At 28.2% G+C, this 21359-nt stretch overlaps 1 protein-coding gene across 1 annotated transcript; it reads right to left on the bottom strand.

Annotated features, from left to right (window-relative positions):
• Positions 1 to 1659: 1659 nt before the first annotated feature.
• On the bottom strand, positions 1660 to 5533 carry LOC137819454 (phospholipase A1 PLIP1, chloroplastic). The gene is made up of 5 exons (XM_068623309.2): positions 4651 to 5533; positions 3585 to 4097; positions 3082 to 3141; positions 2538 to 2957; positions 1660 to 2135 (listed from the first exon to the last, which is right to left on the bottom strand). Exons 1-5 carry the CDS (start codon positions 5323 to 5325, stop codon positions 1788 to 1790), a joined length of 2016 nt encoding a protein of 671 aa, XP_068479410.1. The 5' UTR covers positions 5326 to 5533; the 3' UTR covers positions 1660 to 1787.
• Positions 5534 to 21359: the final 15826 nt, after the last annotated feature.

The following is a 21359-nucleotide window of genomic DNA, read 5'->3' as shown; positions in this document are numbered from 1 at the left end:
GAAAATTACTAGACTTAACTCCAAATTCACATTCACATTATAAAAAACTCTCTTTAAAATTCATTCAAGTATAATTCCCCTTCCTTGATTAGTTTTGGATAAATAACATACAATATAACAAGATAAAGTTGAAAGAGATTTACGTTAGGTATTATACTGTATAATTTGAACACTCAAATTAAGTCCAGCTCTTGATCAACACGATCAACAAACTAACATTATAAGATATAAAACAAGTATTATTTCTAAATAACAAGTATACTTTAGTCACAATCACTTTTGGCTGGATAACAAGTATTGTTTAGATACATTCACTCTTAGCTAAATAATAAGTATTTCTTAGACACAGACAATAAGTATTCTTTAGACACAATCACTTTTGACTAAACATAAGTATTTTGTGGACCTAACTATTATTGGTTAAAAACTTTGGTAAACAACGATGTGTGATCTAAAAAGATAACTTACTAAAGAGAATTAACGTCCTAAGACCCATATAATTTAAGAACACTTCTAGATTGTTACAAACATAAACAATGTTCTTCCTCACAAAAAGAAGGTTAAAGATTGCTTCAAAATACGATAGCATTAAGTTTCGTCAACCTTTCTTTTTCATAGAGATCTTCTTTATATAGAGTTTTGTCAACCTTATGGAGTTGTTTTGAGGTTATTCGATGTTCAACTTTCTTTGTCTATCGTTTGTTCAGCTCAAGCTTGAAGACACATTAAATGCTCTCATGCAACATTAAATGCGTTTACGCAACTCCTTTAAGGCATGTCATGACTTATAACTTCTTATTAGACTCAGGCTTGTGCGCAAATGATTGTAGCACTTATAAAAAAAATGCACTAGAGTTCAACCATAAAACTATGGTTGAGTCCACATGGGTGTGAAAGACACACTTGTGTAGAAAGAGATTCAACCACAAGACTATGACATTGTCCACGTGTGTCGTATGTGCACTAATGTAGAAAATTTTTCTTTTACTTAATAAATTTTGGATTTTTACATTGATAAGTGATTTGGAAGAGTAAAGATGTTATTATTCATGTGGTTGAGAAATGTTGTAACGAGGTCATATAGCAAGTGCCAAATGTTCTTACTAAAAAATAGATTGTCCTATATGGATTATTGAAAAAGTGAAACCCTAGTGTCGAATTGTAGATTTTAAGAAAATAAGTTTTAAATGAAGTCATTTGAGTATTGAAGAATAGTTCACCTGCAGAAAATTCTTCAATATTCAGTTAATAAGAAATTAAATAATGATAATAATAAATATGATATAATACTAATGGAGATGTTAATATATACATTTGCTTAGAATAATTTTTTATATATGATAAAATAAATAAATAATAATGTTTGTTATAATATTATATTGAAGATAAAAAAATTAAGTTATTGATATATAATAATAAGTAAATTGTTTAGTTTATGTATTTAAATATTATTGATCGATTTTGATTGATAATTATATGTAGATATTTTGAGTGATCGGCACAATATCTAATTCAAAGTTATAGTGTCACACAAATAATAAACTATTTTCTTTCTTTAATCTTTACTCATTTCAAAGTTTAAATTTTCATTTATTTTCTTTCCTTTTCAAAATAGTAAAATAAATATTACAAGTTGTTAAGTTTGCTCAATTCAATCAAAGCATAAGTAATTTAAATTTCTATCATTTTCTAGATGAAGATGGAGTTACACACAGATATCCCTATAGCATTTGCTTGCTGTAGGAATAAAAAGAATTTTAATATACGAAAAAAACTTTACCACAAGATTACTTTCTCATCTTTCTCTTAAATATTTTTCGTGGCTGCTGTGATCTCCTTGTCCTGACAACAATCTTTGAATTTTGTGCCAAAACTCCATTCACTGCTATAAGATAGTTGTTACAATCATGGTCTCTTAAAACTGTGCCATCTGAGCCATAAGCTTTTGGATTGCTTAGTGTTTCAATGGGGTGTGGTTGATTGAGAAATGTTCTTAGAACAATTGGAGAGTATCCACATCTGCTACTGTCTACAACATAGAATCCACTTCCTGATGGGAGTAAAGGATGTGGAGGAGATGTTTTCTCATCTGGTTGGAGAATGAATATTTTACCCAATGGCGAGTACAATAGCTTCTGCAAAACAAATAATTAAAATGACAAAAACAATCTGTTTTATAAAGTTGAGTGAGGCTTAAATTCAATTCTTAATATGATATCAGAAGAGTCATCCAGCCTATCATAATAAAAGTTTGTTGGACTTATCAGGTAATCCGTTATCGAACCACCGATAAATATATAGTCTCATGCACAAGTTAACTTGTCCTAACATGAAAAGGGTGTGTTGGAGATGCGATATCAACTAAAAAATAATTCAAAAATATATTAGTGGATGCAAATCTCACATGATAAGTCGATTTTATAAGGATGGGTTAGACTTAAAAGTCTAACTTCTTAATACATTATCGAACAGAAAAAATATATGTTGCAAGTTTTTCATAAGAGTTATGGAAGAACTTACACAATAATTATGCTTACCTTTTCCATCAGACAAGGATGTGATACAAATGAGCCTTTTATTAAGCGCTTAAGGACAGTTATAACATGGTTAGGGAAACTGCATGAGAAGATCCTGGGAACAATATCTCTATGCATCATTACACAGTGAATGAAGCTATCATCCAGGCCAAGCTCATTGAGTAATTTTTGGCCTCCACATAACACAAATGGTGAACCAAAAGTCACTACTGGTAGAAGAGTTGAGGGACTCACAACCTTCCTAGTCAATAGCATCAAATACACCAAAAGTGAGAGACTTCCCCCTAGGGAATGTCCAGTGAATTGAAGCTTTGCACTATCTCCATGTCTCTTTAAATGGTCCATTATTTCTGGCATGAATTGCTCATATATTCCCTTGGCAGCTTCATATATTCCACTGTGAACAAGAACATCTGTGTCCTGTAAAAGAATAGATATGAAGGACTTTTGGTAATTTTTATACTAAATCAAGTTATCAATATTTGAAGCTTGAATATGCATATAGTGAATGAAGATCACTCCTTAACATGAGGATGAATCTTACCTCAAATGTAGTTGGCTCAAATGAGAGGTTTGCCTGCCATGATGCCACGGAATAAGATCCCTACAAGCATGAAACAAATTGCATGGCAAACCTTTTAGATATGCTAGGACTACTCAGTAATGACCTAAAAGTGAATGTGGTGACATTATGCAGTTAGATGACACTTCATGTTAGATTTTTAAAGAACTAATGTATCTTCACCTAACAACTCAAGTTTATTAGATTGTTAGCAAGGTTTTAAAGAAGGGTCTGTTTGTGACTGTAATCCTAACTGCAATGTCAAGGTTTTGGGTCTCTGCAACCTTTATCACACCTCTATTGGTCTCATTTTACAGCAATTTCCTACAATATCCAAAAATGTGACTAAATCACAACCTCTACTACAGTTTAAAACCTCGATCATTGGTTCAAGTATAGAAGTGAATATAACATAGAGGTGTAACATAAAGCCATTCTTATGTTTTGAGACTGTTGGTTCGTGAGATTGTGTGGAGTAGTTTTACCTGAATGGCAAAGCATCGAGTGTGCGTGTTGGGATCATCACAAACAAACCATTCACAAGACGAGGAACGAAGTAACTGAAGGTCCATTGCTGATCCTGCTGCAGCCACAACAGTCATAGTTAATGCTGCAACATTAACTCCAAACTTGGACTTGTCAACCTGTGGAGTTTCATCAGCCTCCTCATGAGGTGAGTCTTCTCTTCCATTGAAGTCCTCATTGCCACTATTCTGCTTTGACTTAGAGGCAAGAGACAAAAGGTCCTTAGCACGTGATTGGAGATAAGAGGCAGCTGAGGCAGTAAGATCATATGCAAGCTTCATTTGATGCTTCTCTTCATTATGATCACCCTTCTCTGAACCATCTTGAGAAGCTACTGAAGCATCCATAGGCACACAAATGGAGTCCTGATCAAGTTTTGCTTTATTCTTAGTCACATCTCCTTTCTTTTTCTTTCTCTTTTTCAAAGATGATGTAACGAATTGAAGACCATAGTATCTCCCCAAGTCCTTAGCCTAGAAATTATTTCGTAGGGGTTACTTTTGTGTATATTTTTGAGATCATATAGAAAAGTGAGGAATAAAAATCCAAAATCCCATTACTAAGGTTCTGTTAGCTTCCCTTTCTAACATTTGTTATTCTAAAAACTGTTATACAAACAATACCACACTACTCAGAAATCAGTTGCTTTGTACAAAATCTATTGAGCTTTCAATATAGTTTCTGTTACTAGAGTGGACTTTAAGCCTAACTCAACCCCATAAAACCGGTTCAGGGTGAGGTTTGCACCCACTTATATACAATGAAAAGCTCTAATCTCTAGTCGATGACAACTGGGAATGTTTTCTCATCTTCATCGTTAGTTTTGATCATATTCAACATCTCCTTCAATTCCACACTCAATTATGTGTCTTGTACCCTCCTCCAACTACTTGAGCAACTTATTTACTTGCACATTAAAAACTAAAACCAGTTTTTGAAACAACAATTCAAATAGACAAATACACCTTAAATCTACATATATTGACAATGAGTTGATTAAGTACTCAACAACAATTCTCTGCATACCTTTATATGTGGTATGACATAAGCCATGTGGCAGAGGAAAGCCAGCTTCGAGAACAGTTTGGTATCAGACCAAGGAACAGGGACAAGATATTTTGAGAATGAGTCACGATCAAATGTCACTTCTTGTCCATCTTCCTCTTTTCCATTTCCTTCTTCATAACCTGCCACACAAACATTATCATCTTCATCACGATCACACTCATTATCGTGTTTAGATACTATATCTGAATCCATGCTCTCTTCAGGCCGTTTCCAATAAGTCTTAATTCCGGTTAATCTTTTTACCCAGTTGGCTCTATTTATAGTCACTTCTGCGGTGCTTGCCACCATGTTTTCCTTAAGATTGATACCCTTCTGCCCCATGTTCATTTCCCTCCTCGTTTCTGGGTCAAACAAGAAGGAGCGAAGTGGATTTGGAAGAATGGAGACTGAAAGTTGAAGTGGAAAAACTACTATGGAGTGCCTGCTTTTATGCTTTGGTTCCATTGACGTTCCTCTGAAGCGGTTAGAGGAGCAGCATAGAAGATTGCTAGAGTGAGACCTCGTGATTGTTGAATGGTTGCATAAGCCTTTGTTGGAGAGTGAGTGGAGAAACACTTTATTCTCTTTTGTGATATCCATTGTTGTGGAGGAAGTTGTAGAGGTCGTTGGAATGGAAACTGCAGAATAAGACATGGCTTGTAACTTCTGTGTAGACCACGCAAGACCCTTCACTGCACTTGTGTCTGTAACACATAGATCATCATCACTATAAGCTTTGATGTTTGCAAGTTTGGTTCTTGAGACTATACTTTCATAGGTTGATATTGATTTTAGAAGAAAACCGTGTTAGAGTTGGTTCTTGTTTTCATTTTTTCAACGAGAACGTAGTTGAAGATGTTACAAAGATTTCGTAGTTAAATTAGTATACCTATTAAAGCAAGCAACTCCTACATGGTATAGACAAAAAAACATCATTTGTTGTTTTTGTGTGTGTCTATGCCAAAGCCAAAAGATGGTTACATTCGGGACCACGTTTGGAGAAAAACAACAGGATTAAAACCATTGCGTGAGGTAAACTAACTTTGATCCAATAGACATTGATTAGTGACTACAGAGCATGACATTTTGACTTACATACTCTTTTCAGTATTTTCTACAACATGTTTTCTAATTCCTTTTCTTTTATACACTTTCTATTATTAAGTTTATTACAAAAGTTTTCAAATTTTTTATTTTTTTTAGTTTTTTTGTACTGGGACATTTTTTTTTCCAGTAACTATAATATTGGTACAAAAATATCTATCTATTTTGTTGATAACTAATCTGTGTCAAAAACATGTGTTTGATCATTTTGAATTTGATTTATTTTGATTTACTTTTTTTCTATCATAGACTCAGGATTAAATATTTATTTATCGAGAAACATTACAAAAAACTGTTTTCATCAAAAAATAAATTTATAAAGATGTTTTTAGTAGGTAATGGAAATATACGGGTGCAAATAGAAATGCCCATCTGATTTGATGCATTTTTTTTGTTCTTATAACCCTAAGTAGGCCTCTTATTACTCTGAGGAGATTTCTTTTGCACCCTCATCATTTTTTGCACACCAATAATTATGAAAAATATTATTTTGTCATGAAAAAATATTTTTGAATTGTAATTTATAAACTTTTTTGACTTACAAATTGTTTAATCTCACAGTTTTTATGAATTGAAAAATTCAGAAGTCATTTTTTATGAAGTTTTTGGATAGATGAAGATAATTTAACACTCAACACAATAAAAAAAAATATACTTAACAACATAAAATATTAATATTTTAATTATATTTATTTTATTTTTTAACTTAAAATATTATTATATTGTTATAATAGGTTCTCAATTTGAAAATCATTTTTAACTTTTGTATTGTATAATTTAAACTCTTCCCTTTTGAATTGTGTAATCTATAAGTATTTTTTTTTTCATGAAAAAACTTTCCTAATACATAATTGAAAGTTATTTTTTATATATAAAAAAAAGTTTCGGATCGTATAATTTGAGAGTATTCCATATTGCGAAATGTAGAATTTATTTTTTTACCTCCAGATGGTGTAATTCAAAAGTGTTTTCCAACTTACACAATTCATAAACTTTTTTATGCAAAAAATACTTATGAATTGCAAAATTCAAAATACTTTCTTCTTTGAGTCCTTTTTTGACACAATAATAAACAAGGGTGGTGACCGTAAAAGGGGGTGGTGGCGGTGGCGACAGCTAGGTGGCAGTTTGATCTTTTATTTTAACCACTCTAATGGGGTGCGCACGGAAACTCTAGGGGTGCAGAAAAAATGGCGTTATTTTGATTAGCAACACCTATTGGACTACCTGGACGTGGGATGCGTTGGGTCTATTAAAGGCCCAATAGAATACTTGGGCTTACCTGTAACAGTTTCTTTGTGGACTGTTTCTTCCTGCACCTCCATATATTCTTCTCCCACCTCCATACATTTTTATATTTCCAAAAATACCCCTCTATATTATTCCAGATTACGTAATCTGGAAGTTTTTTTTTAAATTCATAATTAACTTCCGGATTACATAATCCGGAAGTCTTTTTTCAGATGCATGATTAGTTTCCGAATTATGTAATCCGGAAGTCTCTTTTAAATGCATGTATGGATTACATAATCCAGAAATTATTTTATGGGGTGACACAATAAGGTTAAAAAGGTATTTTCATGTTGTGAATGGGGTGTCAGAAGAACCTATGGAGGTGCAGGAAGAAACAATCTTCTTTGTGTCCTCTTACTCTTACGCTTGTGATTTTTTTAAAAGGTAGCATTGAATCTCCAATGTTATATGTTTTTCATTTACCAGATAAAGAATTGTTGAGAATACAAATTGGGTCAATTTCACAAATTGTATCAAAATTCAGTTATCTAGAGTTTAATGAAGCTTATTCAGGTTTATCTAATTACCATAATTATGGAAAATAAATGTTTTATTTTTATTTTTACGTTATTATTTAGTGTTTAAAAACATATTTTTTTTTCCATTCCAATATGGCATCAGAGTTGAACTTTAAATGAGAACAAGTATGAACTTATGGTATTTAATTAATACTTTTTAATTATATAATTAAGTTTTTGTAGCATTTAATTGAGATTTTGTGGAAGTAAAAAAAATGAGATGATAATCAATTTTAATTTCTTACAATTTATAAAAAAAAATTATGGATATTTAAAAGTGTACAAATTTCAATGAACTTATTTTTTTACGAAGGATTTTGATAAACTTTACTTAAGTTTTTTAATAGATATATAAACCACACATCCATAAAAAAATCTCACTCAAAATCTTCTTTATTTGTTGAAAGCAACATAGACATGTGCAGTATTTGATAATTTTCTGGATGAACAATGTCATTTTGATGAGCTTTCAATTAAACAAATGTTATTAGATAGTGATGCCTTATTTTGAAATTTATTGTTCAAATACAAAAGTAAATGAGTATTCTAGTTACAATTTATTATAAAAGTACTAAATACAAATATTTCCACCAAATGATTGTTGTTATTTGGGGTGTCAGTTGAGATCTTAAGTTGCATAGTGATATCTAACATGAAAACTTTTATTTAAAAAAAAATATTTTCACCAAATAAGATTAATTATATTGATTGAAAAATAATCTCTACAAACATAAATAAAAAAAATACTATATACTTCAATTGAAAAATAAAATATATTGGTGTCTACCAAAAAAAATGTTATATTAATATTGATTGAGAAATTCTAGAAGTCAATTGATAAATTATAATGGACTATATTATCAAATAAATAATCTCAATCATTCAAACTTCAAAATAACTCATATTAACGTTGATTAAAAGACTTTGAATTGCAATGATCAAATAAAATAGTTTTATTGCATCCATAAAAAACTCTTGTTCACAATAAGAAGAAAATAACTTTGTTAATGTTAGTTAAGAAAACTTTAATTAATGTTTGTCAATTTTTTTTATTAATATTAGTCCGGGAATAACAATGACATATGTTCTTATCGATGTTGATAAAATATTAAAATCCTTAATATTTTAATAAAATTATAAAAAAACGAAATTTTTGGATGAGGTTTTACATCATTAGAATGAATAGAATAAGTTTCTGAAGCTAATTTAACCAAGGTTAATATAACCTACATTTTTTTAATTGAATTAAAATATTATTTGTGTGGTTTAATTATTATATATCCAACGTCTAATTCACCTTCTTGTTCTTTTCTAAATGCTTATGATTATAAAAAAGTAATCAATCGATTCACATAATCAAGCTCTATCAATAAAAAAAATAAAAAGAAACCAATTCACATGGAAAAACTTAATAGAAAAGAATTAAATATTTGTAGAGAGAAATATGAAATATATATTCATTAATTAATTATGAAGATGAAGGACTACACGAAATTCTAGAAATAAAAAACTACTCAAACATGAGATAAAACAAATGGTCTTCAATCATGGCTGCAAAGAGGTGAGAAAAAAACAAGTTGTTGATGGTGACAAATTTGGCTTTTCTTCTTTTTTTCTTTTGGTTCTCATTAGACTTTTTCCATTGGAGGAGTTTGAGGTGTATTTTTGTTTATTTATGGTCGTTGTAGAAGAGGTTGTGGTGGAGCATGATCCATAAGAAATGGTTGTGAGAGTTCTAGGTAAAATTAATGTGAGATAGTTACCTATTTATAATTTTACTATTTCATCTCTATTTTTCATTTTGTTAATTTAAATTTGTTTTTAATCATTCAAAGTATGTTTATGTTCCTTCAATAAAAAAATTTAATTTTTAATCTTTTGATTATGTAAGATGTTATTCTTAGTATATTGGATTAGACTAAGTTAATGACATTCCTTTTATATCATAATTATTTGAATTTACATTCAACCAACGGAATCACTTTGAAATACCAACATTATTTTTCACTTTATTCTCACATTTCAAAATTTCAATCGAATTTCAATAAAAATATCTTCATTAGAATCAAATTTTGTTCATTTTTTTTTTTTTAAATCTATATCTAAGAAATTGACTTTATCAAACCAATATATAGTCTCACATGCAGGTAGAAGATCAATATATAAGTGAATATAAACTTTATTTTATAAACTAATTTTATAAGTTTTTATTTTGTTTTTTTATAAAAAGCTTTCGTATTAGGCATCACTATGCCACTTGACATTTCAGCTAGGCTGACATCTCAAGTAACAACAATCATTTGCCATCCGATAAAAAAAAGTATTATTAAAAAAAGAAAAAAAAATACAAAAATATGGGGGGAATAGACCAAAACCCATATGTTAACAAAAACGATACATAGGTAGACTATACCTATTAATAAAGAATTATAAAAACAGACTAAATGAAAGTCTATTATACCAATAAAATGATTTTCTATGAATAAATCTTAAATTAATCAATTTATCCACACACGCATTCCCTTCACGAAATATATGAGTATCCCTAAACCTAATTTTTCCACAGTAATCAAGACAAGTATTCCATCAATTATGAAGCATCAAAGGAACATTTGTCCTAACAGAGGCACATTCCAGCCGAACATTAGTAAGTTCCAACTTAGTCTTAAAGTTCACTACTTAATAATCTATAATATTTAATTAAATAAATCTAACAAGTGTTAAATAGATTTATGATTGTGTCATCAACATCATTAATATCACTACTAGAAAATCATGAAATAAAAACTAATTTTAGATACCAAAAATATTTAGTTGCTATAGTGACTAAATTAGAGACAATTTTAAAGACTAAAAAAATGTTAGTTTCTAAATTAGTTTCTATTATTGTTAGATGGTTTATCTAATTAGCTACCAAGGTTTTTGCTACCAAATTTAGAATATAAATAATTGGTAATTAAAACATTGGTAGTTAATTAGATACCAATTTAGAAACCATTTAACACTAATATAAACTAATTTAGAAATCATTTTTTTTTAGTTTTTAAAATGGTCTCTAATTTAGTCACTATAACAACTAATTAATTATGATCTCTAAATTGGTTTCTATTTCATGATTTTCTTATCTATGGACAAAAAATTACATTAAGTAAAATTAAAGGAATAAAAAAAGAAAAATTGTTTTAATAAGAGGATCAAAAGAATAAATGTACCTAATTTGGAATACTAAAAAAAAAAATTAAGTTTTAATAAATCTTTAGAAAATTTTGTCACTGAATCCACATGTCAAATACTAAATGAATCATAATTTGTTAGATGAACAATGTCATTTACACTACCTTACCTAACCTAACCTGAAGAACTAAAAATAATTTTATACAAAATCAAAGAACTAAAAAAAAACCTAAAAGAAATTAATTAAAGAACCGAAAGAAGCGATATATTAAAAATATATGTAAACTTTCAATATATTTAAAAAAAAATCATATCATTTCATTAAATTCACGTAATAATGTCAATAATATAGTCTAACTCTATGAACCAAAAAAAAGATTTTGTAAAATTAAAAGATTAAAAAATAAGAATTTTTAATCGAAGAACTAAAATGAATAATATTCTCACTTTGAATGAGTAATAGTACATATTTATGAATGATGAAAATAACATATTTGGGAACAAATAAATTTTTGAAAGTAAAAAAATAATTGAAGAAGAGAACGGTTTAAGAAGGGATATAAATATTGTGAGATTTGAATAAAGTTTCTTAGTGGAAGAATGAGGTGAGTAATTATGAATGCTAAGAAAAATAGAACAACTTTGTCATCTTATGCCTTGAAAATAAGAAGTTAGTACAAGATAGGAAGAAAATAATCAAATAAATTTTGTTCACATGCATTATATCATAATTAAATAATTAATGATTGAATAATCAATTTAATGTAGTTGAAATAGGGATGTTTATGAGTTGTGACTAACCACCACCAAACTAAATAAGTTAATTATTTTAAATTTTTAGTTTAATTGAATAAACTAAATTAATTAAATCTAACAATGATTCATTTGAGAATCGGATTTCTGTACAAATCCAATTAATCTGAATTAAATTAATAATATATTTATATCTTTTAAATGATAAAATTACACGTACATTTTTTTAAATTATGTATATTTTTAAATAAAATTTTATATATTTCTATATAATTTAATCTAATTTATAGAATAACTTGTTTTCCTTTATCACATTGATTTGGGTTATATTTTAATTTTCTTTTTAGTCTAAACCAATCCAAATTAATAATAAAAAAAATATCGATCCAAAATCACTGTTATAGGATTTCATATGATCAACACAAATTTTAAAAACAAACACAAACAAGAAAATAAAGTATATGATTTTAGATTCAATTAATATAATAATAAACATCTAAATTATCACATGTCTTCTATTACAATGGACTAAACCATCAAGTGTCTACAAATGATCATATTTAATATCATTCATGTAAAAGATCCACTGACATACATACATAGACATTTGACTCTATTTCTAGAAGACTTGTGCGTTGAATTTAACTAAGAGATGCATCTGTCATATTATATTTAGTGTGTTATCTCTTCACATAACTACATGAACATAGGAATTAAGTCAACTCATATGATAGGGTAAATCTACATGACCTTCTAGTTCAGTTATCTTTCAAATCGTAGACTCAATCATATGAATCTCCTTCGGCTCTCACTACCTGATGATCTTCATATGTATGATTTCAATATACTAGTAGAGTTAGGATATATTCTTCTAGACGAATATCTAATTCAATGCATATCCTAAACAATCTCAACACAATATTTTCTTTCTTGAAAATACTTTCTCTCGATCACACTTTCACATGATTCATAATTCATATCACACATATATAGACCATTTAGTCACACAAAAAAAATTAGATTTTTAAAAAAATTATAAAATATAAAAAAAACCACATAAAATAAATGTTTCATATACATGTATAATTAAAATTTACATATAATTCAATTAAAGCAATAAACAACCATCAAACAAACTTTCAAAAACAATTTTTAAATTTCTTTTAGCACGAGCAAAAATATTTTCGTTTGAGTGGAAATCGTTTGAGAAAAAATTGCTTCGTTTGAGCAAAGACAAGGTCAAGATAAGGTTCAGTTGTAGTATAATTTTTGCTTGAGCAAAAATTGGATAGAGATTATAGACTTAGTTGCAATACTATTTTCACTTGAGTGAAAATCTCTCCACTTTGAGCAAAAATAGGGTCGAGACTAGACTTTTAATTTTTGTTCTATTTTCTCGTAAGTGAAAATATCAGAATGTTTGTCTCTTTCAATAGACTCAACAAAATCTTAAAACCAATTTCAAAGTCTTTACCCTAAGTCAATATAAAATTTTGCAACTTTTAGACAATCAAAAGACTTTTATGGTTTTAAAGTGTTCAAATATAACTTATATTCTCATTGAAATCACAATACAAAATATAATCCCAAGACTATAAAACTTCAAAATTTAACTCAGATTCAAATTCAAACAATCAACTACTTTTCCAATTGTTTAAACTTCATCAATTTTCATCAATTAATATATATTTCACTCAACAAATCAAACCATGCAAGAGAATTTGAAACTTATGACTATGTCACCTTCACATCTAGATCCTCTAACCTAGAGTTCTATATATTGAAAGATAAAGGTAGTTTTCCTTACCTGATTAGAAGGATAAGTACCCACAAAGAGTTCTAACCTAAGAATGCGAACCTAACTTGCACAACATATCACATACAAATATTCTAACCTAGAGTTCTATTGAAAGATAAAAACTACTTTCCCTTACTTGATTATAAGGACGAGTACTCACAAAGAGCTCAAACTCTTAAAGAACACAGGATAACCTAACTTACACAATAGGATTTTGACCAACGATCTGAATACATCACTAGGATCCTGAACTTACAAAAACTATTCCTAGAACCACAAACACCACATGCAAAGCACGTCTACCTAGGTAAACAAGAAAACTCAAAACTGACTCAAAGGAAGAAGGAACACAAAGGAATTTACTCTAAATAAAAATTGATCGAGAAACTTTAAGCCGTTCACTATTAGGAGTACAAAAGTGACATCTGACCGTCAATTTGATGAATCATAGAGTCAAATTTCTAGAGAGAAGCTGGAGGAGAAAAAAAAAATTTCTAAAAAGATGATGATTATTTTAAAATGAAACTTGATAATTAATCTTCCCATTTATATAAATTTTTTATATTAATAATAAAATATTCATGCATGTCATTTTAATTATACAGCTTATAATCTAAAACTATTTTGTAGGTCCTTACATATATATTATAGAAACTAATTAAGTTTTTAAAAATATAAATTACATAAATACCTTCAATTTAAGCAGGGTACAAATATTCCTAATTATATATAGACAAAAAAATAATATTTATTGGTTCTTATAAAATGATCATTCTAATTACAATTTAACAAATAAATCTTAAAGTTATCCTTTTAAACATTTTAAGACCATTCGAAGTCCCATTATGTGTACTATACTTTTGAACCTTACAAAAATTTTAATTTCCATCTTCTAAGGTCATAGTCAGACTAGTGCCATCAGAGTCAGTATTATCTTCAGCTAAATATTGGGTTACTTCTAACCTTTTTCTGTTGACTCATATTTCTACTAAAAGACACACAATATTTCTTATATAGGCACCTATTTGGATAAATATCCAACCCAAAACTAGTTAACTAAAGTACTAATGTACCCTTCAAAGCATTTAGGTTAATTATTACAATCCTAGGGCAAAGAATGTTTCTTTTTTCTAAATTGTAACAAGATAAAACAACAAACTCAAACCAATATGCTTTTTTTTATTCTTGGGATTTTATTTTTTTCAAATGGCAATAAGAGAAAACAACAAACTCATAGCATGCCAAGGGGAATCTCAAGAAGAATTACCCTTGATAGCTCAGTGTATGTGCTCAAAAGAGTTCAAAATAAGAGTTATTTTTTTCATGTGCACCATCATGAGATCTACCTTATTATTGACAATGAATTTTGCAAAACCCTCCAATCAAAAGCAAACACCTTTGAACTTCTTGTGCTTGAGGTGATCATATTGTTGCATGCCTTATAAATATCGATTACTACTTTATGCATTAAAGCACAAAATTGAAGGTGGTCCAAAGATAAGGATTTGAGTTCTTACTAGCTAGACACTTATTAATGCAAAGGGGTCCCTATCCAAATCTGTTGATAAACTATTGGTTTTCTCACTCTTTTTTCTCTAAGGGTCTATGGTAAAAAGTAGCTTTGATTTTTTTATCACTACAAATTAAACCCTATTTGCCAATGATAACTTTTGATGTTAATCCCAAAAGGTTGATGGGGAAGTTGACAGAGCCAAGTAAAATGGATTTTCTATGTACTATCACATGCATGACTTTGGCTGCATGCATTGCTATCATTTTCATTATTTTACACAGTCTTGCTGAGATATATACCAATGAATCGAGTCAAAAAAACTATTGAAAAACCTAAGTGTAGATTTTGAGTGTACATAGTGGCCAATAACCTGAATTACCACTCACAACTAATTAGGGTTCATCATTCCATGCAAGATTGCACTAAGTTTCTTATTATATACCAACCAAAAAAAAATACAATAATCAAAATCCCTCTTTATTATATATACATCATTACCTCACAGAAGTTCTTGAGCAAGAATCCACCCATTGTTAATATATTCTCTCACGATTCCCAATGCTGAAATTTGGCTCATGCATGAAGGAATAATGCTTGATGGGGACCAATTTATCGAAAAACGTTATATTTGATTTTGCTCGATTAAGTCAAACACTATTATTTACATTTAGGTCAAAAATATTTTAAATATGTAAGATATTTTTTTAATGGAGAGATCTCATATACCTTACTGTAAACAGAGAAAAAGGAAAAGAAATTATTGATTCTGAATATCAACAGTTGTCCACCATGCAGCCTTCAAAAGTACACCAAGCACTTGCATAGAACAAATTCATTATACCAATTCCAATTGAATACCTAGAATGTCTTTGATTGCTACAATGAGGACATAACACAAACTTTGTTTTGTTCGTTAAATTTCCTGTTTGGATTTCAGAGCATCTTTTCAGTCCAGTTTGGTCCAGTCCCAGAAGAAATCATTATACTAAAATAACATTTTTGCCAAAAGACATTAGTGAACCAATAGCTTTTTTCTGCTCTTTTTATGGTAGCTGTACCGTCTAGGGTTGTGTGAAATTTACAGGGAAAACTTAGTAGATTCTGTGTGCAAGTTACAAAAAATATCAGTATAATATTTGATAGAGTAAAATATAATGGTATCTCATAACTTTTTTGGATTATATATATATTGTAATATTTTTGGAACGGTTAAGGAAGTGTAATATGTTAGTGTAGTTCAACTTAGATACTATTTTATATTTATATATAGAAATATTTTGACTTTGATCCCTATCAAAATTATCGTTTTTGCTTGTGTTAATTTTTTTGCCTTTATATTTTACCTTACACTTAACTGTACGGTAAAGTTATTGTTGGTCACATTACAAAAATTATTAAATCAGTAAATAAATACTAATGTTATTAGAAGTTTTACTTATGAAAATTATTAGGACTAAAATCAAAAGTAACATATTTTTAAAAAATAAAATAAAATATGTCGCTGTAAAAATAGTATTAAATAACAATTTAATATTTAGATACTAATTTATAAATTATTGTATAAATTTTTATTAATAATAGTTTTTTAGTTTTTAAAATATTATTTAACTTAATTAATATAATAATTATTTATTTATTGTTTTTAAAATTAGTTATTATTTAATTATTATTTTTGGTGTATTTAGAAACCAGAAGCAAAAATGATATAGTTATAAGGACAAAAAAAAAGTTGCACAGATAAAAAGTAAAATAAAATATTTATAAAGACTAAAAATAAAATATAATATTTATAAAGACTTAAAATAAAATATAATATTTATAAAGACTTAAAATAATAAAAATAACATATTTATAAGAATTGAAGAAAAAGTCACATATCACACAAAGGTATTTAAAGAGCAGACTAAATGGATCGATAAATTTAATTAATATCAATAATGCCCCCTACAATAACTAACCATTACTTCCCTTTTTAGCACTATTTAACTTAAAAAAGAATATTAAAACTCTTTTTTACTTAAATTTTTTTGGATTAGTTATTATTATTGGATACCTTAAATGTATTTGTATGGTGTCCTAACCACTTGTTTAAAAATGACTAAATCAATCATTTTAAGCATTAACCCAATTTTTTCTTTCATATCACTCAAATTTAATGATATCATTATCCAAAAGTTATAATAGTGAATTAAATTGGTTATTTTACTTAAATTTTTTTAGTTGCTAATTATCTTGTAGGAAAATAATCCTTTTTTCTTATAAAATATTATTTTTATTGTAGTTGATATTTTTTTAAGATTAAATATGTTTATCAAAACACGAAAATGATTTTTATTTTTAATTTAAACTTTAGACCATCTAATTGTCTCTAATATGAAAATGTTTGAAATAAGTTCTTTTGTACGTGAAATTGATTCAATCTGAGATTTCACTTTATAATCCATTAAAAGTAATTATAATAAACATTTGTAATCAAAACAATAAATTTTAAAAAAATAACAATTTTTCAAGAATTAACAATTATTTCAGATATAACAAGACTCATTTAAATCATTTTCATATTATATATATTTGGATAATCTAAAGAAATCAGAAACAAAAATAAATTAGATATTATAATACAAAGATAAAAAATATATAATTTTTTTTTCAATTACTATAAGTGTTTTATTTTAGTTTGTTCTAATAGCGTTTCAAAACATAAGATGATATAATATGTAATAACATTGTCGGCATTAGCTATAACGGAAAAACTCAATAATAAAAATTAAAAAAGAGATTAACAGACTAAAATAAGATGAACCAAAATCAAAGCTTCTCTCTCAACTAATACAAAAGTTCATGTAACTTAATCGAAGTGATATCACAAGATAAAAAGAAAAATAATTAATATATAAAATAAAAGGTCTAAATATCAATCAGCATTCTCACATGCACCATAAATTAAAGATAAAAAAGCATCCTCAAACCAGCACAAGAAAAGACATACATGTTCTCTTTTATTTCTCGTAAATCGATTCCAGAAACTGCATCACCTCATCCAGTTTCGTATACGATCCAATAAAATTGTTCCACTTTGTTTAAGGTTAGTGGCTTAAAACAACGTACTATAACATCATCTTGTCGGAAACTGAAGAAATGTAACATTCCAGTGCGATTACATCAGATGGAGATAAATTATCATTTGTTTTCTCCGAGAATTGATTTATGTGTTCTGTTATAGTAACACCTGTCAGTTTTTAGTTGGATAAATTTTCGGCACATAATGAAATAAAATAACAGTAACTTATAGAACATTATTTGATAATCGAGTGGGAACATAGTTTCGTTATGTGTAGCAGTTTAGTTAATTCTTAATTTCTATTGGATACATGCCCACCTAACTTAGAAATAGGTTAGCAAAAGGTTGGACCAAATTATTAACCCAATAAGTAAAGTTTGAAATAATGATAGAAAAACAATTAATCTTTATAGTTGAAAGTTGGAGTTGTGAGAATGGTAGTTGATCATGGACCCAACCCAATGGATAAGGTTCTAATTTCTCTACATGTCACAGTTGTTCTCTTTTGAGGTGCAAAGTGTTTCCTCTACTACAAGATATTATGATTGCTAAATTATTTTAACTATTTTTTTAGTGTTTTATTAATTTAATGTTATCAGTAATACTTACTAATCAACTTTTTCATAGTTTGTAGCATTGTTATATTATTATTTTAAATAGCACTTTTTCTCAATTTTGTTATATGAGGTTTGTTTTTGTTTTTTTTCTTCTTATCACCCTCAATTCATAATGTAGTGTTATATATTTTTTTACTTTAATAGAAGTTTATTATCATATGACAACTTTACTTTTTTTATCATATATATAATATGATAGATAGATTTAAAAATTAATAAATTAAACTATGTTGAGTAAGTTGTGTAAATGTTAAGATCTATTTGAAAAAAATTATAGCAACTTGTTTATTTCTCTAATCATATGGAGCTTTAAGCTTATACGGTTTTTTTTATTGTTGTGAGCTTCTATACGTCTAAAATCTTTTGCTCTGTTGCTTCTTTATGAATAATTTATTTTTTTTACTTGTCTAATCATTTAAGCATATACATCTATTTTTGCTTTGAGTTTTTATGTGTTTAGTGTGTTATTAGACTAAGTTTACTCTTGATCATGTAAGCTTGAGAAAACATTAACTGATTCACATTTAGTGAAATTGTTTAGACTTAAAATTTACTTTGAAGTCTATCATAATAAGATTTGTTAGACCTTTTGTACCATTTGCTATCAGATCACTCACAAATATTTAGTTTCGCACCTTGAGATGTATATGTCTCAACATGAGAGGTGTGTTAGAAATCACACATTGACTAGAGATTATAAAAATTTAGAGTATGTAAATGAGTACAAACTTCACTTTAACAAGCCAGTTTTATAAAGTGAAGTTAAATTAAACTCACTTGTTGATAAAAATCATTACATCAACAAATACTTAGTAGTAATTGTTATGATCAAAGCCTCAAGTAATTTTTAAGCAAATGTTCAAACTCAAACTTGCTTCTAGTTTTGAATAAACCATCCATGCCGTAACAAAAAAAAGTTGTATTCCTTTTGCACTCATTCACTTTCATGACCTTCTTCTTCACAACCCCAATCCATTTTCTTCTTCGTCTCCATCACGAACAACGCTCACTATTCACATCTTTCTCTGCCACCACTACTCCAATAACGTTCCTCAACAATCCTTCCATGTGAACGCTTACAAGTTCAACTTTGACTTCAATAATAATTTCCTAACATTATTTCATTTTCTATAATATCTTTAGTTTTCCTTCATTTCATTTCATTTACTCTATTAACAATAAGATGGTGTTTTTTTTAGCACATTAAAGTAAGGATCATGATTCATTAACACCACTTCTTTTCTTTCACCCTAGAACCATATAAATTATTATTTTATTAAGAAAAATAGTTGTAAAGTTTTAATAAGTAGTTGTGTCAAGATATATTTTTCCTTGAAATAATGTGGAGATTGATACCATTGCTTTTGAAGATTGATATAAGTGTGATATTTTCTACAACTTTATAATGTGACATGCTTTGATTTGGAGTGACAACTAAATTGTTGATAGATATGATGTGAAGTTTGATGTTTTAGTTAATACGAGAAAAGTATTGATGAAATATTAAATAGGATCATATAGAATTTTACATTATTGAATTTCGATTATATCATGTTGCAGATCTCATATCGATTAGAGATGAAAATATTTTATTGTATATAAGTGGGTGCAAACCTCATCCTGATAAGTCGTTTTATGGGGTTGAGTTAGACTTAAAACTCACTTCATAGTTTGGTATCAAAGCCATTTAAAGTTGCTCCTAGCAAGTGCTTGTTGGGCCTATCGTGTCACCCGCTATTAGGCCACTATCGGACCACCCATAATATGTTCTCACATGCACGACCTGTCACTCTTAACATGAGGTGGTTTTATGGGATTGAATTAGTCTTAAATTTCACTTCATAATTTATCAAAATTCAAAATAATAAATAAAATTTATTATATTAATTATATGACAATCAATATAGAAAATTCATATTTTTTATATCGTATGAGTAAAACATAAATGATATAAAAATGTTTTCAATATAATTTTTTTGTTAATTTTAAAAATAGTAAAAATATTTTAAATTGAGTTAAACAATTAACACCATTTTACTTAATTGTGTTTTTAGTTTGAAAATAACATTTAAAAGCCAAAATTTATAATCCAAAATGTATCTAGGTATTGGCATCCATTTCAACCTAGTATGAGATATTGATTAACAAAAGAAGTGAGTGAATATTATTATTAACAAAAGTGTAGTAGTGTATGTCATGAGTTAAAAAGTATCCTTGGTAATGGATATAAAAGAGAAATAAGGAGAGAAAAGTGGGTATAAAAGAGAGAGAAGAAGACAAATAAAAAAGAGAGATTATATAAACTTGACATCCAATTTTATTTTTTTTATATGATATTACAAATATATATAAGTTGAAGTTGGAATATTTTAAAGTTGTTGATATATATTATTATGTTAAGTTAATCTTAACCTAGATGTTTAGGTTAGGTGGATTCTTAGCCGTCCTTTTGAGGAGGTGATGTTAGGTTTAGGACCCACAAGCTATCTTTAGTGACTACCTTAAAATATTTCCTGAAATGCTATTTTTGACTTTATGACTTTAACATTGTGGAAGTGAAAAAGAAATGGTTTCTTAAGAGGTAGGAAATGGGAGTGGAACATTGAACATGACCGAAATATCTTGTAATCCACTGAGAAAAAGACAACATGGTCCTTTGCCTCTAGCTTTGGAACCCTAAGAAACAGCTGCTAACCACACATTATTAGACCTTGCTCCCCTACAATGGTGTCATAGAAAAGAATCTATGGTGTCCTTGCACTTTAGTTTTCCTCTACACTTGGTCTACGTTCTCAGAAGAATATATAAGGCAGCTCCACGTGACTCTTCATCTCTACGACTCATTCTTTCAATCAAA

This window comes from Phaseolus vulgaris, chromosome 10 (assembly GCF_051622355.1).
Source record: "Phaseolus vulgaris cultivar YP4 chromosome 10, ASM5162235v1, whole genome shotgun sequence".
Taxonomy (NCBI): Eukaryota; Viridiplantae; Streptophyta; class Magnoliopsida; order Fabales; family Fabaceae; genus Phaseolus; species Phaseolus vulgaris.
The sequence above is the reverse complement of the archived record's forward strand: the minus strand, read 5'-3'. Positions and strand labels throughout refer to the sequence as shown.

Bases quoted from the DNA above. Each gene is read 5' to 3' on its own strand.
- LOC137819454 (XM_068623309.2), bottom strand. From the start codon at position 5,325: ATGTCTTATTCTGCAGTTTCCATTCCAACGACCTCTACAACTTCCTCC. The intron at 3,142-3,584 runs GTAAAACTACTC...TCATGCTTGTAG, and splicing joins CTCGATGCTTTGCCATTCAG to GGATCTTATTCCGTGGCATC. The intron at 2,958-3,081 runs GTAAGATTCATC...ATTCTTTTACAG, and splicing joins TTGAGCCAACTACATTTGAG to GACACAGATGTTCTTGTTCA.